At 53.5% G+C, this 16,907-nt stretch overlaps 1 protein-coding gene and 1 long non-coding RNA gene across 2 annotated transcripts in view; both read right to left on the bottom strand.

The window, feature by feature from the left end:
* Positions 1-512: 512 nt before the first annotated feature.
* LOC116854797 lies at positions 513-1,805 on the bottom strand. Its single transcript, XR_004380217.1, has 2 exons — positions 1,530-1,805; positions 513-853 (listed from the first exon to the last, which is right to left on the bottom strand). It is a non-coding gene; the product is annotated as an uncharacterized LOC116854797 (long non-coding RNA).
* A 10,935-nt stretch (positions 1,806-12,740) lies between these two features.
* Positions 12,741-16,907, bottom strand: part of ALPK3 (alpha kinase 3) — a 45,404-nt gene continuing 41,237 nt past the window's right edge. Inside the window, exons 12-14 of the mRNA XM_032836814.1 lie at positions 16,043-16,263; positions 14,306-14,354; positions 12,741-13,759 (exon numbers count right to left, since the gene is read on the bottom strand). Of these exons, the coding sequence (XP_032692705.1) occupies positions 13,414-13,759; positions 14,306-14,354; positions 16,043-16,263 (616 nt within the window). The 3' untranslated portion in view covers positions 12,741-13,413. The remainder of the gene's footprint in view (positions 13,760-14,305; positions 14,355-16,042; positions 16,264-16,907) is intronic.

Here is a 16,907-nt window from a genome sequence, read left to right as displayed (position 1 = left end):
CCTCTTCCAGGAAGCCTGTCTTCACTATTCTCATTCTTTGACGTTCATCCCCACCCAGCCCGTGGCCCGCTTCTCCACTGGCCCTCGAGGTCACCCAGGCTGGAGGATCATGCGTGTTTGCTTTTCATCTCGCATCTCCCCAGGCCCCCTTCCTCACGGAATTAGTGATTCTGACAGCAAGCTCTTTCCCCGCACTCAAAGGTAGGGAAACCAGGCTGCTGTCACAAACAGCAACGGCGGCTCATGTCCAAGCCTCCAAAACGTCAGGACAATGGAATGAAATCACACAGTTTGGCCACCTTTCTTCTTTCCTCCTTTCCTCTTCCCTCCCTTTCTTCCTCCCTCCCTCCCTTTCTTTCTTTTTTTCTTTCTTTCTTTCTCCCTTCCTTCCTTCCTTTCTTTCTTTTTCTCTTTCTTTTCTTTTTCTTCTTTCTCATATAAGTAATTTGTTTCTTTTTCTTTTCAAATTTTTATTTAAATTCCAGTTAGTTAACAAACCATGTAATCATTTCTTTCTTCTTTTTTTTTTTTTTTTTAGTCGACACCTAAGCAAAAGTATGTGAAGTCAAGGGACAAACACATTAATGTTTCAGTCCCCCAACTAAACATTAAACTGTTCTGACAGGGTGGACGACATGTCTTTAATAATTAATAATGTGCACTCGGGACAAAACCCCATGTGATGCATAAACATTTCCTGGTAACACAGGCTGGAGGGTTACCTGCGTACACCGGTTGTTCTAGATGTTTGGAGAGGGTGATGGATGGTGGGGGGGGGGGTGCCCTTTGTCTTTAAAAACATTTTTTGTCCGTCGCTGTGATTACCAAAGCATTACATGTGCTTCATGGAACACTGTGTAGAGATAAACAGACAACAGCCAGTTAAAGACCCCTCGAAGCTGAGCTCCCTGAAGGCGACCTGGAATCTGTGGGATTGTTCTCCAGACTTTTCCTTTATGTTACTGCTTTTTCAAAGGGGGCTGAGACTACACCAGCTTTCTTGCCATCTGGGGCAGAGATCCACACCCTGCCCCACTCTGTTGGGGACTCCTGTGTTGCCTTGATTGTAAACTCAGTGTCCAAGGCATCACCTGGCTTATCCTAAAGGACGCCCGTCTCCGTGGGCGGCCCCCCAGGGATGGGCTTGGAGCTGTCCCAGCAGAGGGCCTGGTCAAGCCCCGGTGAGCCTGCACCTGCTTCTCTGTTTCTGCCTGCTTCTAGCCTCTTCCCCCTGCCCTCCCCTCCCCTCCAACTCCCCCTTCCTCCTCCCTCTTCACCTCTCCCCTCCTCTCTTGGTTTCTCTTGGCACCCAGAGGAAAGCCACAGGGTACAGCTCAGCTAGCAGCAGCCAAGCTTGCTGGCAAACATTCCCTGTGCTGCACCTAAAACCCTTGACATTTTTGTGTGCCCTGATCTAAAACATGGATTTCATAGGCAGTGTGTCATGGTTTGAACCCTGAGCTAGACCTTGAAGACTCTGAAAGTTAACTTGTTTCTTTCAAGTTAACAAGGGGGGTTACAGTACCTACCTCAGAAATAAATATTGATGGGGCTTCAAGGAGCTAAAGCAGGGGAGGTGTTTGGCAGAGAGCCTGGTGCCGTCAGGCTGGCGGGTGTCATCACTGTCACAGGGTCCTTCTCAGGGATGCCTTGACACTGCTCTCCTTCTCCAAGCTGAGAGAGTCTGGAGGAGTGACCCCAGATCCCCTCAAATAATCCTGGATCCCAGAAGTCAAATGCTTTTTAAGGTGGAATTTGGCCGAGAGCCCCAGGCTGGGGGTTGGGAGGCTGGATAGGTTGGGGTGAGCAGCTCCCACATCCCCGGGGAAAAACCCAGAGCTAGAGGACCTTGGGGATCCTGGCTGTCCCCACCCTCTAGCTGAGTGACCTCAGCTGACCCTCTGCATGTCTGCCTCTTGAGGAGGTGGTCTCTGAGGTCTGTCCCATCATGGGGTCGGGAATGGGGGAGGGAAGCCAGGGACTGAGCTGGGGACGCTGGGTCCAGGGCAGAGGCAAGGACCACATCTCTCTATGTCTCTATCTACCTACTTTCCTGTATCAGTGTGTGTGTGTGTGTGTGTGTGTGTGTGTGTGTGTGTTTTCCCTTCCAATCAAAACAAAACAGCACTTGAAAGGATTTGCACGGAAGAGCCTGCTCTACCTCTCCCACTCACGTCCCACTCTGTCAGAGGCAGCCACACACCTGTTTCTGGTGTGCTTTCCCTGGGGCCGCTTCCTGTGTCGGGGGAATTCTTGGCCAGAGCGGGAGAGCATCCCTTCTCCTTGCCAGGCTCTGAGAGAAGAAAGAGAACGTTCGTAGGGCCGGTGAGTGAGCCATTCGGAACTGTCAGAGGCAGACGTTACCAGAAGGCATGTTCCCCGGTCTTGTCACTCTTGGCTCATGACTGTGCTCACACTCCTCCTCGGCTGTTCCCCGATGAGGCCCTTCCGTGGCACCTTTTCCCGTGTCCAGGCCGTACACAACAAGAGAGGCTCTCGCTGTCAGATTCCATAAACAGGAGCCTGTCATCCTTCTCTTCTAAACCTGCTTCTGTCTCTTACTCCTCAGCTGGTTGACAGAAAGGACAGCCGCTGATCCCATACGATGTTTCCTGTCCTCGGGGCACTGAGAGATGGGCTTCCTATAGTCGTGGCAGAAATATTCTAAACTCGAAGGCACATAAAAATTCTGGATACACAGGGCAAACTACAAAAGTGGAAGAAACAGTTTAGGCTTTTATAACCTCTAGTATAAAAAATGTAACTCATATAAATTTTATAAATTTGGGGAATGGACTCTCCCAAGACTTAGAGCATGGCATTCTTCCTAGCAACTCTACCACATGTCTAGGTGTTCACAAGGGAAGGAAGCAGTCCAAAGCCTTTCCCCCACCCCCTTCCCCAGGCCACCACCACCCTAGCTGGCTTGGCATGACTCTCCAAGAGTCCCCTGATATATAGTCCACCCCTTGCCCCTGCTCATTCATTGGGAACAGATGGGCACAAATAGCCTTTACCCAAAAGAATGAGAGGATGACTCTGGGGCTCATCTATGTCAGCTGGGCAAATAAGGACACCTGGTCCCACACCCACGCAGAGGGAAGTTTCCCTGAACAGTTAAGAGATCACTATCTCTAAATATTGAACTGGTTGCTATTTTGGGAAGTCTATTTCCCTCATGGTTCATTTCATTGAACATTTCCCTTGTTGTTCTATCCCTCTGCCCTTCCACCCCCTGTCAGCTTCTTACGTAAGGAGAGACTGAGACATTTTCTTTTCAGTTGGGTCAAGTTAAGATGTTCTACAAACCAAGATAGGTCGTAATTCACGTCATCCTCTTGGCTTCAAGGATGACGTCTCTAGCTTTGACAGATTTTATACCAAAGGCTATAACCCCCCTCTGAGGTGCACCATTTTCCATGTGTCATCCACAGGGGACATGGGCGCTACTAATTAGGATCTCCATGGCCTTGCTGGCCCAGAGCTGCCACTGAGTCACAGCTGAGAAGCTGGTTCATTACATAGGCAAAAACAAGTCCTTCATTGTTCCCTCCTCTCCTCTGTCAGAGAAGTGGTCTCATGGGACCCCCACTGAGCTTTAGAGCAAAGCCTTTTTTTTTTTTTTAAAGATTTTGCATTTATTTATTTCTGAGAGACTGAGGGGAGGGGCAGAGGCAGAGGGAGATGAAAGGAGTAGCAGACACCCCTCTGAGCATAGGTACTGACCATCCCAGGACCCTGAGACCATGACCTGAGCCAAAATCAAAAGTCGGAGTCAGATTTGAGCCACCCAGGAGCCCAAGGCTGATATTTTTATAGAAGTTTCCACAAGGAGGACCTTATGCCTCCTGGGAGCAGCCAATAAAATGAATCTACCACAGACCAGTAGTGTCTATAGGAAAGGTACTGATCAGTAGGGCTTCACAAATTACATACAATTGTTAGAACAAAAATGAACACCTCTGAGTGTCACATCTAGACATTGGAACTTTCCAGGCATAGCTTGCTTCCCTCCACCCAGGTGGAGTTCCACCGATAACATCGAGCCATGGAATGAAAGACATAGACTCGCCTCTGCCTCTCCTCTGACTAGTACCAACTGTTCCTCCTGTGAGCACCTGCCAGTCACACACCATGACTCATTCTGAAACATTTCCTTTCCATTTCACTCTTCCTGTAGAAGCAAGTTTCATATTCCAAAGGCTGGATCCAATTCCCTTCACTTCATGGCCATGGGGGTTTGTGGAGAGCCTGAGCCCATCCCAGGAGCTAAACATTGGCCACCTTGTGGGTCAGGAGGCCGTGCTGAGTGTCTCCCACAGGATGAGTGTTGACAAGATGGTTTTCAGGGGCAAGAGTAGAGATCTGTGTCAACCACTCCACCTTGAGGGAAAGGAGAGACACCAGGGTCTCACACCTTGGAGAAGAGCAGCATGTGACTGGCCCCGGGATGGATTCTATAGTTCCAAGAGATGGGAGAAGCTTGGCATATTCCAGGCTGGGCTATAGCCTCTACCTGTGTGGTCTTGATGAACCATTATAATAATCCAAGAAGGTCCGTCCTGGCCACTGTTTCTCCCCACCTGTCCTCCATGCAGGTGTGTGACGAGGGGACCACCGCCATAAATGGAGCCATCATGGAGAAGTTGAACAGTCCCAAGTAGAACCATGGGGCATCATGCTACATGTTTGTATCTGGGAGTTCTGGATCGGGCATCCAAACTGTCCACCCCATGTTTCTACCTCGCCAGCTGCTTGGCACCTGGATTCTGGGCTCACACTTAAAGCTGACGGCTCTAAATTGTGTTTTCTGGTCAGACCCCGTGAAATCTGGGATACTGTGTCTCTGAGCAACTTCCTAAGACCCAGCAAGAATTCTGCAGGGGCTGATATGCTGGACAATCACACGCTGAACCTGAGTAATTTGACTCCAACTGCTACAAACACATACATTTTGTCCTGAAAGAAAAGAAGAGCCCCAGTGAAAGTTCTTTTCCAATGGCAGAGTCCACACAGCAGGACACCTGATGGTCTCAGGTACATTCTTTAGCCTGAGGTGGGGATTCCTGTTCAAGTGATTTGCATGGGATGGGGTGCTCTTGGCAGAAGGGGAGGAAGAGATACCAAATAAGGCAAGGGTAAAAATAGAAGTGTGGTTTTGACTAGAATCTGGCTTTAGTTGGGTTCCACAGGAAAACTCTGGAACACGAACTTGCCCATAGGTTAGTCATACCTTGAGGCCAGGCTAGACCATTTGGTCATGGGCCAAGGACTGGGGAGGGATTAGGAGGCCTCCATTTGACTCAGGGCAATTCTTCGGAAAAGGGGTGGTTGTGAGATAACTAACTCACAGCACCTGGGGGATGGGTCACCAGTAAAGGGGCCTGGGCAGGGCACCCTCATTCCCAGGCTGCTGGAAGCAGGGCGCAGGCTGCAGGATTACCCCAGGCCTGGGCCCATGCCCAGAGTCTTTTCCATCAGTCTTCTGCCTGCCTCAGGGGGTCTTGTACATGACCCTGGCTTTGTCTGCAGCCTTGTTCCAGTCTCCTGGGGGTTTAGTGGAACCAAGGTGGTTTAGTGTGAAACCAGGGTGTCTAGTTTGGTTGGAAATGACAACAGCCGGTTGAACCATGAGGGCCATATCCCATACTGGACTTGGAAGTACTAGACAAGTCATTAAAAAGCCAATGGCCAGAGCAGTTGGCTAGACCATTCCAACAGGCCGGGAATCCCCAGACTCATCTCCTATCGTAACGCTGCCACCCGGGGATGTATGGCAAGTGTCAGGAGCATCCCTCCGTCTGCACATGTGCCATGTCCTCTGAGGCTGTGGGCACAGCAGCTGCTACTCCTCATTACCCTTTGGAAACAATAGATAAGAGCCATTTGTGAACCATATAAGTTCTGAGGCCAGAGGACAGTGCCTCATGGGTTCCAGGACCCCCTGCCCTGAGCTGGCTCCAGCCATACAACCACAGCCTCCTGAACCCAGAGACTCCTAGAGCCTGAGTTCCATCAACCTCGTCCTTGCCACTGCAATTCAACAACGGGGCTCCAGTTTGCGTGGTTGAGTGGGATACGACCCAGATAGGTGGTCCCTAAAGCAGAAGGAGTTGGGGGTCCCAAGGTGGGTACTTTTGTTTCAAGTAAGAGTCACATAAATGACCAAAAAAGGATACTTAAAGGAAGCGCACCCCTGGACAATCTCAGGGAGACAAGAACCAGGAAAACCAGAGACCAGCCCCACCCTCAACCCGACCTACAGAAAGACTGTCCTTGTTTATTCACTTCTGACAGCCAACTCTAGAAATAAAATAGGCAAATGACAGATAAATGGATGGATAGATGATTGATAGATAAAAATACGTAGACACTATTTTTTATTGTCAACTTCAGTCATTCTCTGTTGACTCAACTATATACTACGAGAATTCAGCTCTCTTGTTTGACAGTTGTATTACCATTTTCGTTCTTCTATTCATGACGTTGCACTTGGGGTCAGTTGCTACTGCTTGGGTTGGCAAGAAAGAGAAGAGACCCGGAGGAGCCTTGGCTTGGACAACATCCTAGAGCTACCATGCCAGCCCTACGTGGGCTGTGCCCAGATCTCCTAATGCCTACGTACCTCTTCCTAAGGAGGAAATAACTCTGTCTTGCTTAACACTACTGCCATGGGAGGGCTTCTCTACTATTTCCAGTAACCACTGATCCTACTGAGGCACCACTGCTCGTCGGGTTCAGTGCAAATGTCCTTCCATGTCTAGCCTCGCTGCTCTCTGAGCCTTGTATTTCGATACCACTGTGTTCTTACTGACCGCGCACTATCCACATGAGTTTTCATTCCATCCCTCTGCTACAACTGGACTCAGAACCTTGCACGGATTGTTTCCCCTGCCTGGTATGCTCTTCCCCTTCCTCTGACCAACAGCCTTCTGATTTCAGCTCATGTATCAATGCCTTCAGGTTGGCTCCTGAGAGCCCCAGTCTAATTCGGGTCCCACACTCTGCTGGTGCTCTCTTCCATTCTTCTGCTGTGTAGTACTTAACACACAATTCACCATTACACGTTTATTGGTGTATTTGTTCAATGTTTGTCTCCCCCACTAGACTGTAAGCTCCCTGGGGGAGGAGTCTTATGTCTGTTTTGTTCACTGTTATGTACCCAGAATGTATAATTGTCACATATGATAGGCAGTCTGTAAAAGTCCTAGTAAAGGGATTTAAACAACGATGAGGCAGCAGAATTCAGGGAATTTAAGCAACAGGTTCCAACTCCTCTGGCCAAGAAAGCTGGGTCTGAACTCGAGTTTATCTCCCTCATTCTAAGCTTGCCTAACAACTTTTCCATTTGGAAAAAGAAGGGAAGAATTTGCTTCTCAGGTCAACGCAAGTGTCTGGTTTCCTGGTTGGTTAAACTTCTCATTAAAAATCAATGAGATGGATTTTTGGTGCACAAATCCCATTTTCTCATAAGCTTAATGAATGAGACAGCCTCGCTGAGTTTTATCAGCACCGGGATACCGGCATGATTGAGTCATAAAATTGAGACCCAACCCTGTCCCCCACTACACTGCTGATCGGCCAATAACCAGAATCCACACTCAACATAGCTCAGGGGATGAGAGGCAGAATCAGAGCAGGAAAAAAGAAGAGTTACACCTGGAAGAAACTGTATTAAATAGCTAATACACACGGTCAAAAACTATAAGGAAAATTTATGGGAACTTTTTAAAGGCTGTTTGACCGAGACAGGTGGAATATAATTCTGTTTCAGGTTGTATTTATTGATATGTCTGCTCAGCAAAATCTACATTTAATGCAGAATCTCAAAGAGCAGGATACAGTTTGTAACCATTGCAGCGTTGGGGGGGGTGGATAACACAAATCTGGACCAAATGTTGACCCATGCTGAATTATATGAAAGAGACCAACTATCCAAGAAAACGAGCTCACAGATTTCAGGAGAAAAGAACGCTTTATTGGGTCCCTTGCCTGCATCCAGCCCATGCACCCTCTCCCTGTCCTCAGACAGGCCCCAGAAGATGGTCTTGCTCCTTGCCATGAGAAAGACGTGGGTGAGGCCCTGCTGGCTTTCCTCTCCAGGCCTGGAATGCTGGTTGGAAGAGCTGCTATGAAAATGGGCACCCTGGTCTCAGACGGATATGAGGAACAAAGTAGAGGAGTCGTCACAATGGTCATGGTCATGGAAACCAGACCTCCAGCTGCGGCTAATCAACCCTGGGGTCCCAGAAGAGAAGACCAGACAGTCCCTTAGATATCATCTAGTTATACCAATAATGTAAGACTTCCGGTTGGACAAAAAGGTCTGTCTCAAGCTGCCAAGATGGAGTCAAAATCTTCCACTAATTTCCAGATCTTCGATGGAGAGAAAGCCAAATATCGTTGAAGGGAAACCTTACTTTAACACTTCATGCATACTGCCCACCTTCCTTGGCCTTCCCCAAAGTGATCTGCATCCATTTACCTGGGAATTATAGAAGGAAGAGAAAGATACCCAAACCTGGGGAAAGGAGTTCCGTAGGATACTGGCGCCAAGCTGTCCAGTTTCTGGGCAGCACAGAAAAGCATGCGGTCTGCCAACCCATGGGGATGGTTGCACCGAATTTGCACCACGGTAGACACAGAGGAATCTCAAAGCCAGCCAATGATTGTTTTGACTGACTGGTTGAAACGGACAGACTTTGAAAGAGGCATCCCTCCCACAGTGGTGCTCTGATGAGTGGGGTAAGAGTGACCAGAGTAGGATAGGACAAGCATAGGCCATTGGAATTCCCCTCCCTACCAAAATTGTAAATCAAAGGTAGAACTGTATTTCCAGGGGGGGTGTAGAAATTGGTGTAACTACCGACGACTCGAGAGTGAAGTCCTAGTGATTCCCACCACGGCTCAGCTTGGTCAGCGCAAAACACCGGGAAGTCTCTGGATTGCTGTAAGCTTTAAAAAGTGACGTCTCCCACGGCAGGTGCCCTTCCAGAGATGGCCTTCTCGCCAAGCAAATTCATCCCAGCTCCTCATATGCGGTACGAATCCTTTGATCTAGTGAATTCATTTTTTTCTTCTATTTTGATGAACAAAGAACTTCAGAAAGCGTTTATCTTCAGCTGGGCTGCAGGAGGGCAGTGTATCTTAGCTGACCCGCTCTGGGCCACCACCTGGCCCCCAGGGACACTGCCCTTGCCGGCACAGTGTTGCCTCACACTGGCTGCATCGTGCTGATAGAGCCTGGAATCAGCAGTTTCCCGAGATGCCTTGATAAGACATATGTGAGTCAGAGGTGGGAGATAAATCATGTGAAAATGGAAAAAAAAAAAAAAAAAGGTCTAAAGGTCTTGTAAAGCTTCTGGGGGTTGAGAGGTCTGATGAGGTCAGGATATTTCCTCCACAACATAGAACAGATGACCGCATTTTGCATCCCTTAACACGAAGACCCAGTTCCAGAAAATATGTCACTTTAGAGCCTCTTGTTCTGACCTATGTACTGAGTGACATAGAGGGCCACCAGCTTTGGGCTGGGCCGAGAGCAAGTGAAGGTTCTCCAGCTGGGAGAATGGTTCTCCTGCCAGCCCCATGACCTGACAGATCCCAGGGGGCTTGACGTGTCCCTCTGTGGCATATTGGGGAGCCGTGTGGGGCCTGTGGCATAATGGAGGGCTAATGAAGCTTGTGACAAGTCCTAATAAGAAGAGAATGGCAGGGAAACCCAGGTTTCAGAACCAAGTGATTCTCTGGCCAACAAGGAACCATTACCCTTTTGAGACATGGCGCTCTGGCTTGCCACTGGGCTCTGGGGGAGCCTAAATGCTTGGTTACAGCATAGCGGGGGGCCATGCTGCCCCTCATGAGCTGGGGCTATCTGACCCACCCAGCCACAGTGAGCCATGGCCAGAAGCACTCAGAGCATCAAGGAGATGCTCCAGGACAGGGCTCTGACGCCACAGGTAGGCCACGTGCGTGAATTCTGCCCACGTCCTTCCATGCTCCCTCCTCCTGCTCTATGCTGAACCTCCCTAGTCTACGCCTGTCATTTCAAGAGGACAGGAATCGGTCTCGGCCACTATGGGCCCTTTATCTGCATGTGGATTTGCTTTCCCTCCGTCATGCCTCTCCCACCGTCAATATCCATCAGATGCTGGAGACATCACTGTGATGCCCCACACAGGGCATCCAACACTCTCTGGCAGACGTAAAGCAATGGGTGGGGGCCTATGGCATTCACTCGTGGGATCAGGATCCCTGCGGTCTGGGAGCAGTCAGCTTGCTCAGACCATGAGATGGTTTGCTGGAAACTCAGCCAGGGCGCCAGATGAGTGGCAGGGACCGACCCGCTGGAGGCAGCACAAGCTCTCGGAACTGGCGAGCATCTCCTCCTGGTGCTCATTGGCCCTCACAGGCTGGGAAGCAGGTGGAGAGGGGAGACTTTGCTCCGTCTTGATGCCTTGCCCACGCCTGAGGTTTGGGACAAGTCTGGCACAGAGGTTTTGGTCTCCAAGGAGACACATCCTCAAAATGTCATAACAACACAGGCATTGGAAACTGAGGCACACCCGGCTGGTACAGGCTCCTTAGAGCTTGACACACAGCAGGAGGTCATGGGAGTAGTAGGGTGATTAACCCTTTCAAGGGAAAATTTGATTGCTGCTGCTTAGAAGGGGGCAGGAGTACAGATGGAGGCAGTGGGGGTGGGGGGGGGTGTCCAAGAGTGCTTCCTGGGCCTCCATATGCCATGCTAAAAAATCACCTGCTGCAAGGGCAGGACCACCAAGGAGCCGGACTTCAAGACAGAAGCTTGGGGTCACTCCCAACAGGTGGAAAATTCCCTAGTCAGAAGCATCAGTTCTCGTGACCTGTTCTGGAAATGGTCTCAGGCCTTACCCGTGCTGCCTCTCTTGCTGGGTTCAAGAATTTGGGTTGACTATGGTTCATTTTTATCCCCAGGCTGCAGAATTTCAAAATGGGATTGTGATAGCAGAGGGAAGAGTGTCACTTCTGATACTGGATTTGGAGAATGGTAGCTCCTGGACTTAGTCACCGGACGTGACCTTGAATGGTCTCACCCAGGCAGGGCGGAATTTGCTCTTGGTTTTGTGTGGGGGAGTCGTAATAGGTCGGGGGAAAGAACAGTGTGTGTGTTGGGAGGGGGTTATCTTTGCTGTTGCTGCCAAGTCCTTTCTACCCTCCTCCTCTCCACCATTCTCCTGGTAAGAATCCTGGTCCTTTGGAAGACTGCCTCTGTCCCTCTCCACAGTGCCCTGAGCTCTAGGACAGGAATTCGAATCTCGAGTGAAGGGAGTCGGGCTGGTTGGTGTCGATCCGCCCACAGCAGCAGCTCCCAGAAGGCGAGCTCTGCAGCTCTGCTGGCTCCCACCGTCTCAAGCCCAATCATTCAGCTACTCCTTTGGCTCTGGGAGCTGCCCCAACACCCTTCCCATGAACCCCTTTCTCTTTTGAGACCGCCTCACGTATCTGTGCCTCCCACAGCTGTCAACGGGGGGCCTGGCACGGAGGTGCTCAGTGTATGTCTGCCGAGCGGACGGACGCATGACTGGATCACGTGCCAGCTCAGTTCACCGAGGCAATCCGGGTCTGCAGACTGGGAGTCGGGAGCACACGGGGGCAAGAGGAAAAAGTGGGGAGAATCCCCTGAGCACAAGAGGAGGTAGAGAAGTCAGAAGTGCCAAAACCGAGAGGCCTACCTGTCAGGCAAGGAAGGCCTGGCTGGCGGCATGGGGCTGCTGGGGACGAAGAAGCCTCCGCAGCTTGGGGAGCAGGCAAGGGCCGGTGAGCAGCTGAGAGGCAGATGCTGCTGGTCCCTGGGGTGGCCTTGTAGCGGGGGAGGCAGGCCCCCATGCCTCCAGCCCTGCTCTTCCCTCCTGGGGTCCTTCCTCTGTGTTCCTCTTCCAAATGGGGGAACAATTCCAAAGACCTAAGTCCCCAGATCCCCATCATCCCAGCTGGACAAGCAGCACAGACCATGTGGCTGTGGCCACAGGCTGAGACTGTGTATCCATCCAGGAGCCGAAGCCTGGGTTCATTGCTGCGGTGGGCCCAGCAGCTGCAGGGCGCCCTCAGAGCATCCGCCTGGTGAGGGGGGACCCTGACCTCATACACCTACAACCACACCAGATGCGGGCGAGCAGGGTGCACAAGGCTGCCTTTATTGCAATCCAAGGGGAGCAGACTAGCACCAGGCCCACCCCGTCCCAGGCTTCTAGGAGGGGCTCTCAGGAAGGACCCCGGGGGGTTGGGCTGAGCACAGCAATTCCTTGGGGACCCATAGGGGAAGCCCCAGAGCTGGAGCCCCGAGATCAGGAGTTAATGGCTGGGGCAGGCGTCCTCATTCCCGGGCACAGAGATGCCCTCAGCCCAGCACGCAGGTGGACCGCATCCTTCCTCGAACTCCCCTGCACACTCCCCTATGGAGGAAGCCCTGGCCCTCCATCCCCGCTCTAGAGGGCATGTGAACTGCACTGTGACTGCACCTCCCTCCAGGACGGAGCACAGGATCCCTCCCAGTCAACATGGCCCTCTGGCCACAGGTGCTGACCCAACCTCCCCACCACCTCTCCCTCACGGGCAGAGGGCCTGGGAGAGGTAGGGAAGGGGCGGACAGGGTGCAGGGTGCGGAGTCGGGCTGGGGAAGCACCTGGGCAAGGGGGCAGGCAGAGAGGCAGCAGAGGAGAGGCAGCAGGCTGCAGGGGGCTGGAAGCTGGGGGCAAGGGAGCACAGCAAGCAGGTGCGTGAGTGCCTGAGTGCTGGGGGAGGGAGCCTAAGAACACGCATCACCAAAGACCACCGCACAAGAACAAGACAGGCTCTAGAAGGGCCCTGAGCCCCATGTGGCCTCAGTGACAGGTTAGTCGCAGGACACGCTGGGAGGCAAGAGGCCAAGCAGCTGGAAGGAGAAAGCTCCCTGAGAGTCACCAGGCCAGACTCAGCGCAGGAAGTCTGGAGCCCCGAGGACGGGGAGAGATCGGGGCCAAGCAAAGGTAGAGGGTAACCGCTGGTCGGCGCGCCCCTAGAGTACGGCATTCATGGCAGGGTCTATGGTGGGGTGCTGGGTGCAGAGCTCATGCAGAGGGCTCGGGAGCCTCCAGCAGTGGCCCGTGTAAACTTCAAGGAGGGGCTAGACCGCCAGGCACTTGGGAGTGGGGCCTGGGAGCCCCAGCCAGCGGCGGCACCAGGAGGGGCCCCCGGGTGCCACCACGTACAAAAGCCGTCCGATGAGGGGCGGACTGAGGAGAGGACCGAGAAGAGCTGCTCTGAGAGCCCCCCGTGGCGCCTCCTCGGCACACCTTCTTTGGTTAGTTCCGTAGTTCCGGAAAGTCTCCATCGCCTCGAGCTGCTTCCTTGTTGGTCTGTTGCCGGGTGGAGGCCCCCAGCCTCCTGTGGGGGCTACCGCAGGCCCTGGGCCTTGGAGCTGCCCTCTTGGGTGGGAGGCTGTCCCAGTAACTGGGTGGAGAGTGCCCCTGATGCTGGAGGGGTGGCCTTGGTGCTTGGCGTACTCTTCCGGGTGCCCTGGGGACTGGGGGGGCCTTTCTTCTGGGGCTGAGGACTCAGCTGGCCGCCCTTCCTGCCCGTGGATGGGCTCTTGGAGCCTTTGGCCTTGCCCGGAGGGTGGGCAGCCTCGGGGCCTTTGAGGGGCTGGAGCCCCAGCATCTCGCAGAAAGGGTTGCACTGGTGGGAAGAGGCAAACTGGTCCAGCAGGGCGGGAAAGCAGCTCTCCTTGAGGCCTTGGTATCTGCAGCCAAACAGTGAGAGCTGAGCAGGAGCCCCAGCCACAGGGAGAACCCCCGGGGGCCTGCGGCGGGGTGGCCGTGGCCAGGGTGTCACGCCCCACCCTTTTGGGGGTGCTGGGGAGTCCAGCAGGGGGCAGCACCCCAAACCTCCATCCCACACGGAGGCTCCACTACACGGTGGTGCAGGAGTTTGTCATATCCACACTGCCTGGTGTGGGGATGATCTGCTTGTTCGTACCAATCAGAGCAGACTCCGCATCCCCCCTTTCCTCCTAGGGCCCTGGCTCATCTGCACCATGATGAACTTTCTCTAGCTGGAAGGAAGAGGAGACCAGGGTTGCAGGTGGGGGAGGGGGGCCCCAATACTGTCGCTCCAGACCTGAAGTCAGGGGCACGGAGGGTCTGGGATGTGGCTACATGGCCACCCTTACAACTGGGATCATCTGGCCACAGGCCAGCCCCTCAGGGAGGGAGACACAGAAGACCTTGGACAATTTCATAGCCTGAGAAGATTCTCAGAGGGCCTCCTGGCACGGACAGTCACTCACCCTCGCAGTTTGGTTGCAATCTGCACATCTGTCATCTTCCAATCAACCCCTGGAAAGAGACAGAGCTGGAAGCTGGGGCAGCCCGGGCTGGTTCCAGGGGCCCCCCCAACCCCCAAACAGGTCTATCACTGGACGGGGGCGTCCCAGGGCTCAGGGCGTGCCCTCACTTCTAGCCGGGCTCACAGGCGGTATGGGCGTCTAGGTGTTGTTAGTAGCAATGATGCCCCCTTCCCACAAGTGAGGAGGTGGGCTCAGAGGTCAGGGGCTAGAGCAAGTTCACAGCCATTCTTCCCGTTTGCTAACTGTGCACTGACAGTGTGCAGCAGCCGCTGTCACAGTGCGAGCTCAGTTCTTACTCCTAGACCCCAGGCCCCTCCAGCTGTGCAATCCTGCCTCTAGCCCATGACAGTAGGCCACAAGCAGGGCTGGCCTCTTGCTCTGAGCCAGCATCTGCCCCTTCTTCTGCCTGGGATTAGCCTCTCTGGGCAAGGGAGGGCAGGTGGGAATGGGAACGTAACCTGGGCTAGGCCGGCAGAAAAGTAAGCGTGGGGAAGACTGGCTTCCACCTACTCACATGGGCAGCAAGCATGCACCCTAAGAAGCCGAGATGAGGGGACGGTGCTGGGAGAACACAACCAGGCAGAACGGGCTTAGGGGAGTGGCCTGTCCAGCCCGGCCGGTCCACCCCAGCATCCCAGCATCCATGCATTAGAGGGGGAGCCTCTCCCCACTTTCAAACTGTGCTGTCATATCCTTCTGGGAACCTGCCTTTCACTGCCAGGGCCTGGGGCTGGGTGTGACGAATGAGAGTCGGGGCATACGGGCACTGATTTCCGAGCTCTGCGAGCTTCAAGAACCATCCCTAGTCCACAGCTCTCAGAGGAGTGGATGCCACCGGCCTCGCAGGCGATTAAGAGCATCAGGGGGTGTCTAGCTTAGTGTCTGGGGCACGGCAGCCACACAGTAGACGTTAGTCCCTGTCATTTCTCTGCCGGGGTTGCCACCTTCCACTCTGCACCCCAGTAACCATGGCCCCTGACATGTGCACAGAATTCTGGTTTGCAAAATCACTCACAGCCATGGCCTGGGAGGGACTGGTCAGAGAAAGGAAGATTTGTGCTTATTGGCTTTTGATGATGGGGGAGGGATCTGAGGAATGGGGGAGATAGAAATAAGAAGGAGTCACAAGACTAAGATGAATCCTGTAATAAAAGCTAACAAAAGTGGAGGAGGAGGGTGTAGAGGAAGAGAAGGAGAGGGAGGAGAGGAAAGCAGAGGAGGAGGAGGGGAAGAAGGGAGACAGAGGAGGGGAGAGAGGGCAAGGGCAGGCTGAGGGGGAGGAGGAGATGAGGAGGAAGGAGAGGAAGGAAAAGGGGCAGGAAAGCCAGCGAGCTAGGATGGGAGAGTCTGGGGAGTCTGCCGAGGGGGACTGTCCAGAGCGGATTGGCCAGGAGGGGAAGAAGGGAGATTTTGAGAAGATTTTGGGTGTGGGTGTTTCATTAGCTCCCATGTCGTGTTCTTTGACCTAAATTCCTTCTTAATTGTAACTGGAGCCTGGAATGTGCTCCCGGGGATGCCACGGCAGTTCTGGACAAGGCCGGTGAGGCCGATGTCCTTGACCAGGTTCCCGGGAAAAGCAAAGGAGAGGAAATGTGGGAGCACAGGGGACCCGGCTCTGCCCCTCTGCACACTCTCGTTCTCAGGCACACATGCACCCACACCCGCCCAGACTCCTACCTGCCAAATCCGTGACAAGGAAGCTGCCATTTGTCCACAGATAGAGCCAGTGCTGGAAAGTCTGGCATTTCTGCCTGACCTCAGAGCTGCCAGCCGTCTCCGGCGGGGCACTGCCCCACTCCCGGGAGCAGTAGGGCTGCAGGGGCCGGCCCAGGTCCTCCTCCAGGGTCGCGTAGGGGATGTTGTTGGCCGGCCGGTAGATGAGATACAGTGGGAGGATCCTAAATACAGTTGCACTCCACTGTGAGCGGGAAGTGCGGCCCCAGGAGCCCCCCGCCCAAGTCTACACTCTTGGGTTGAAAAGGAGGGTCCTTCCAAAAAGGGTATTCTCTGCTCCGAGACCAAAGGACGGAGAGGGAGGCCAGCTCCACCCTGAGCTCGGGGAAGGAAATGAGGCCATCAGCTTCAGAGTCCTGTCCGTGCCCTGAGCCCAGTGGGATGAGAACCGAACGATGCTGTGGTCCCAGGAGGACCTGAGCTTGGGCGAGGGACCCAGACCTGGATGCGTCCACCCGGAAGGAACCCCTCTAGAGAGGAGGCTGCCACACCCTGCTCCATGCCAACCAGACCCCAGGGTTCGAGAGTCAGAGTTCAGTCTCAGCATGGAAACAATGACCCTTTATAGCTGACTCCTGCAAAAACCTGCACGGACACTGGCTGCCCGCCTGAGAAGAGTCCTGAGCCACTGGCCTAGAGGCCTAGCTACCCCCCTCCCCTGTCCCTTTTGGAGAGTCCCAGCATCCTGCCATCCACAAGCGAAGGAGGGGGGACCTGGGGTGAGCAGGAGGAGACCAGGAGCTGGGCAGAGGCTTTTCTAAAGTGGGCAGTTAGGGCTTCGCTTCTAGATTTTGGGGGACCATGGAGC

This window comes from Lontra canadensis, unplaced genomic scaffold, assembly GCF_010015895.1.
Source record: "Lontra canadensis isolate GAN:19392208 unplaced genomic scaffold, GSC_riverotter_1.0 scaffold94, whole genome shotgun sequence".
Classification (NCBI taxonomy): Eukaryota; Metazoa; Chordata; class Mammalia; order Carnivora; family Mustelidae; genus Lontra; species Lontra canadensis.
This window is presented reverse-complemented; position numbering and strand designations above follow the sequence as displayed.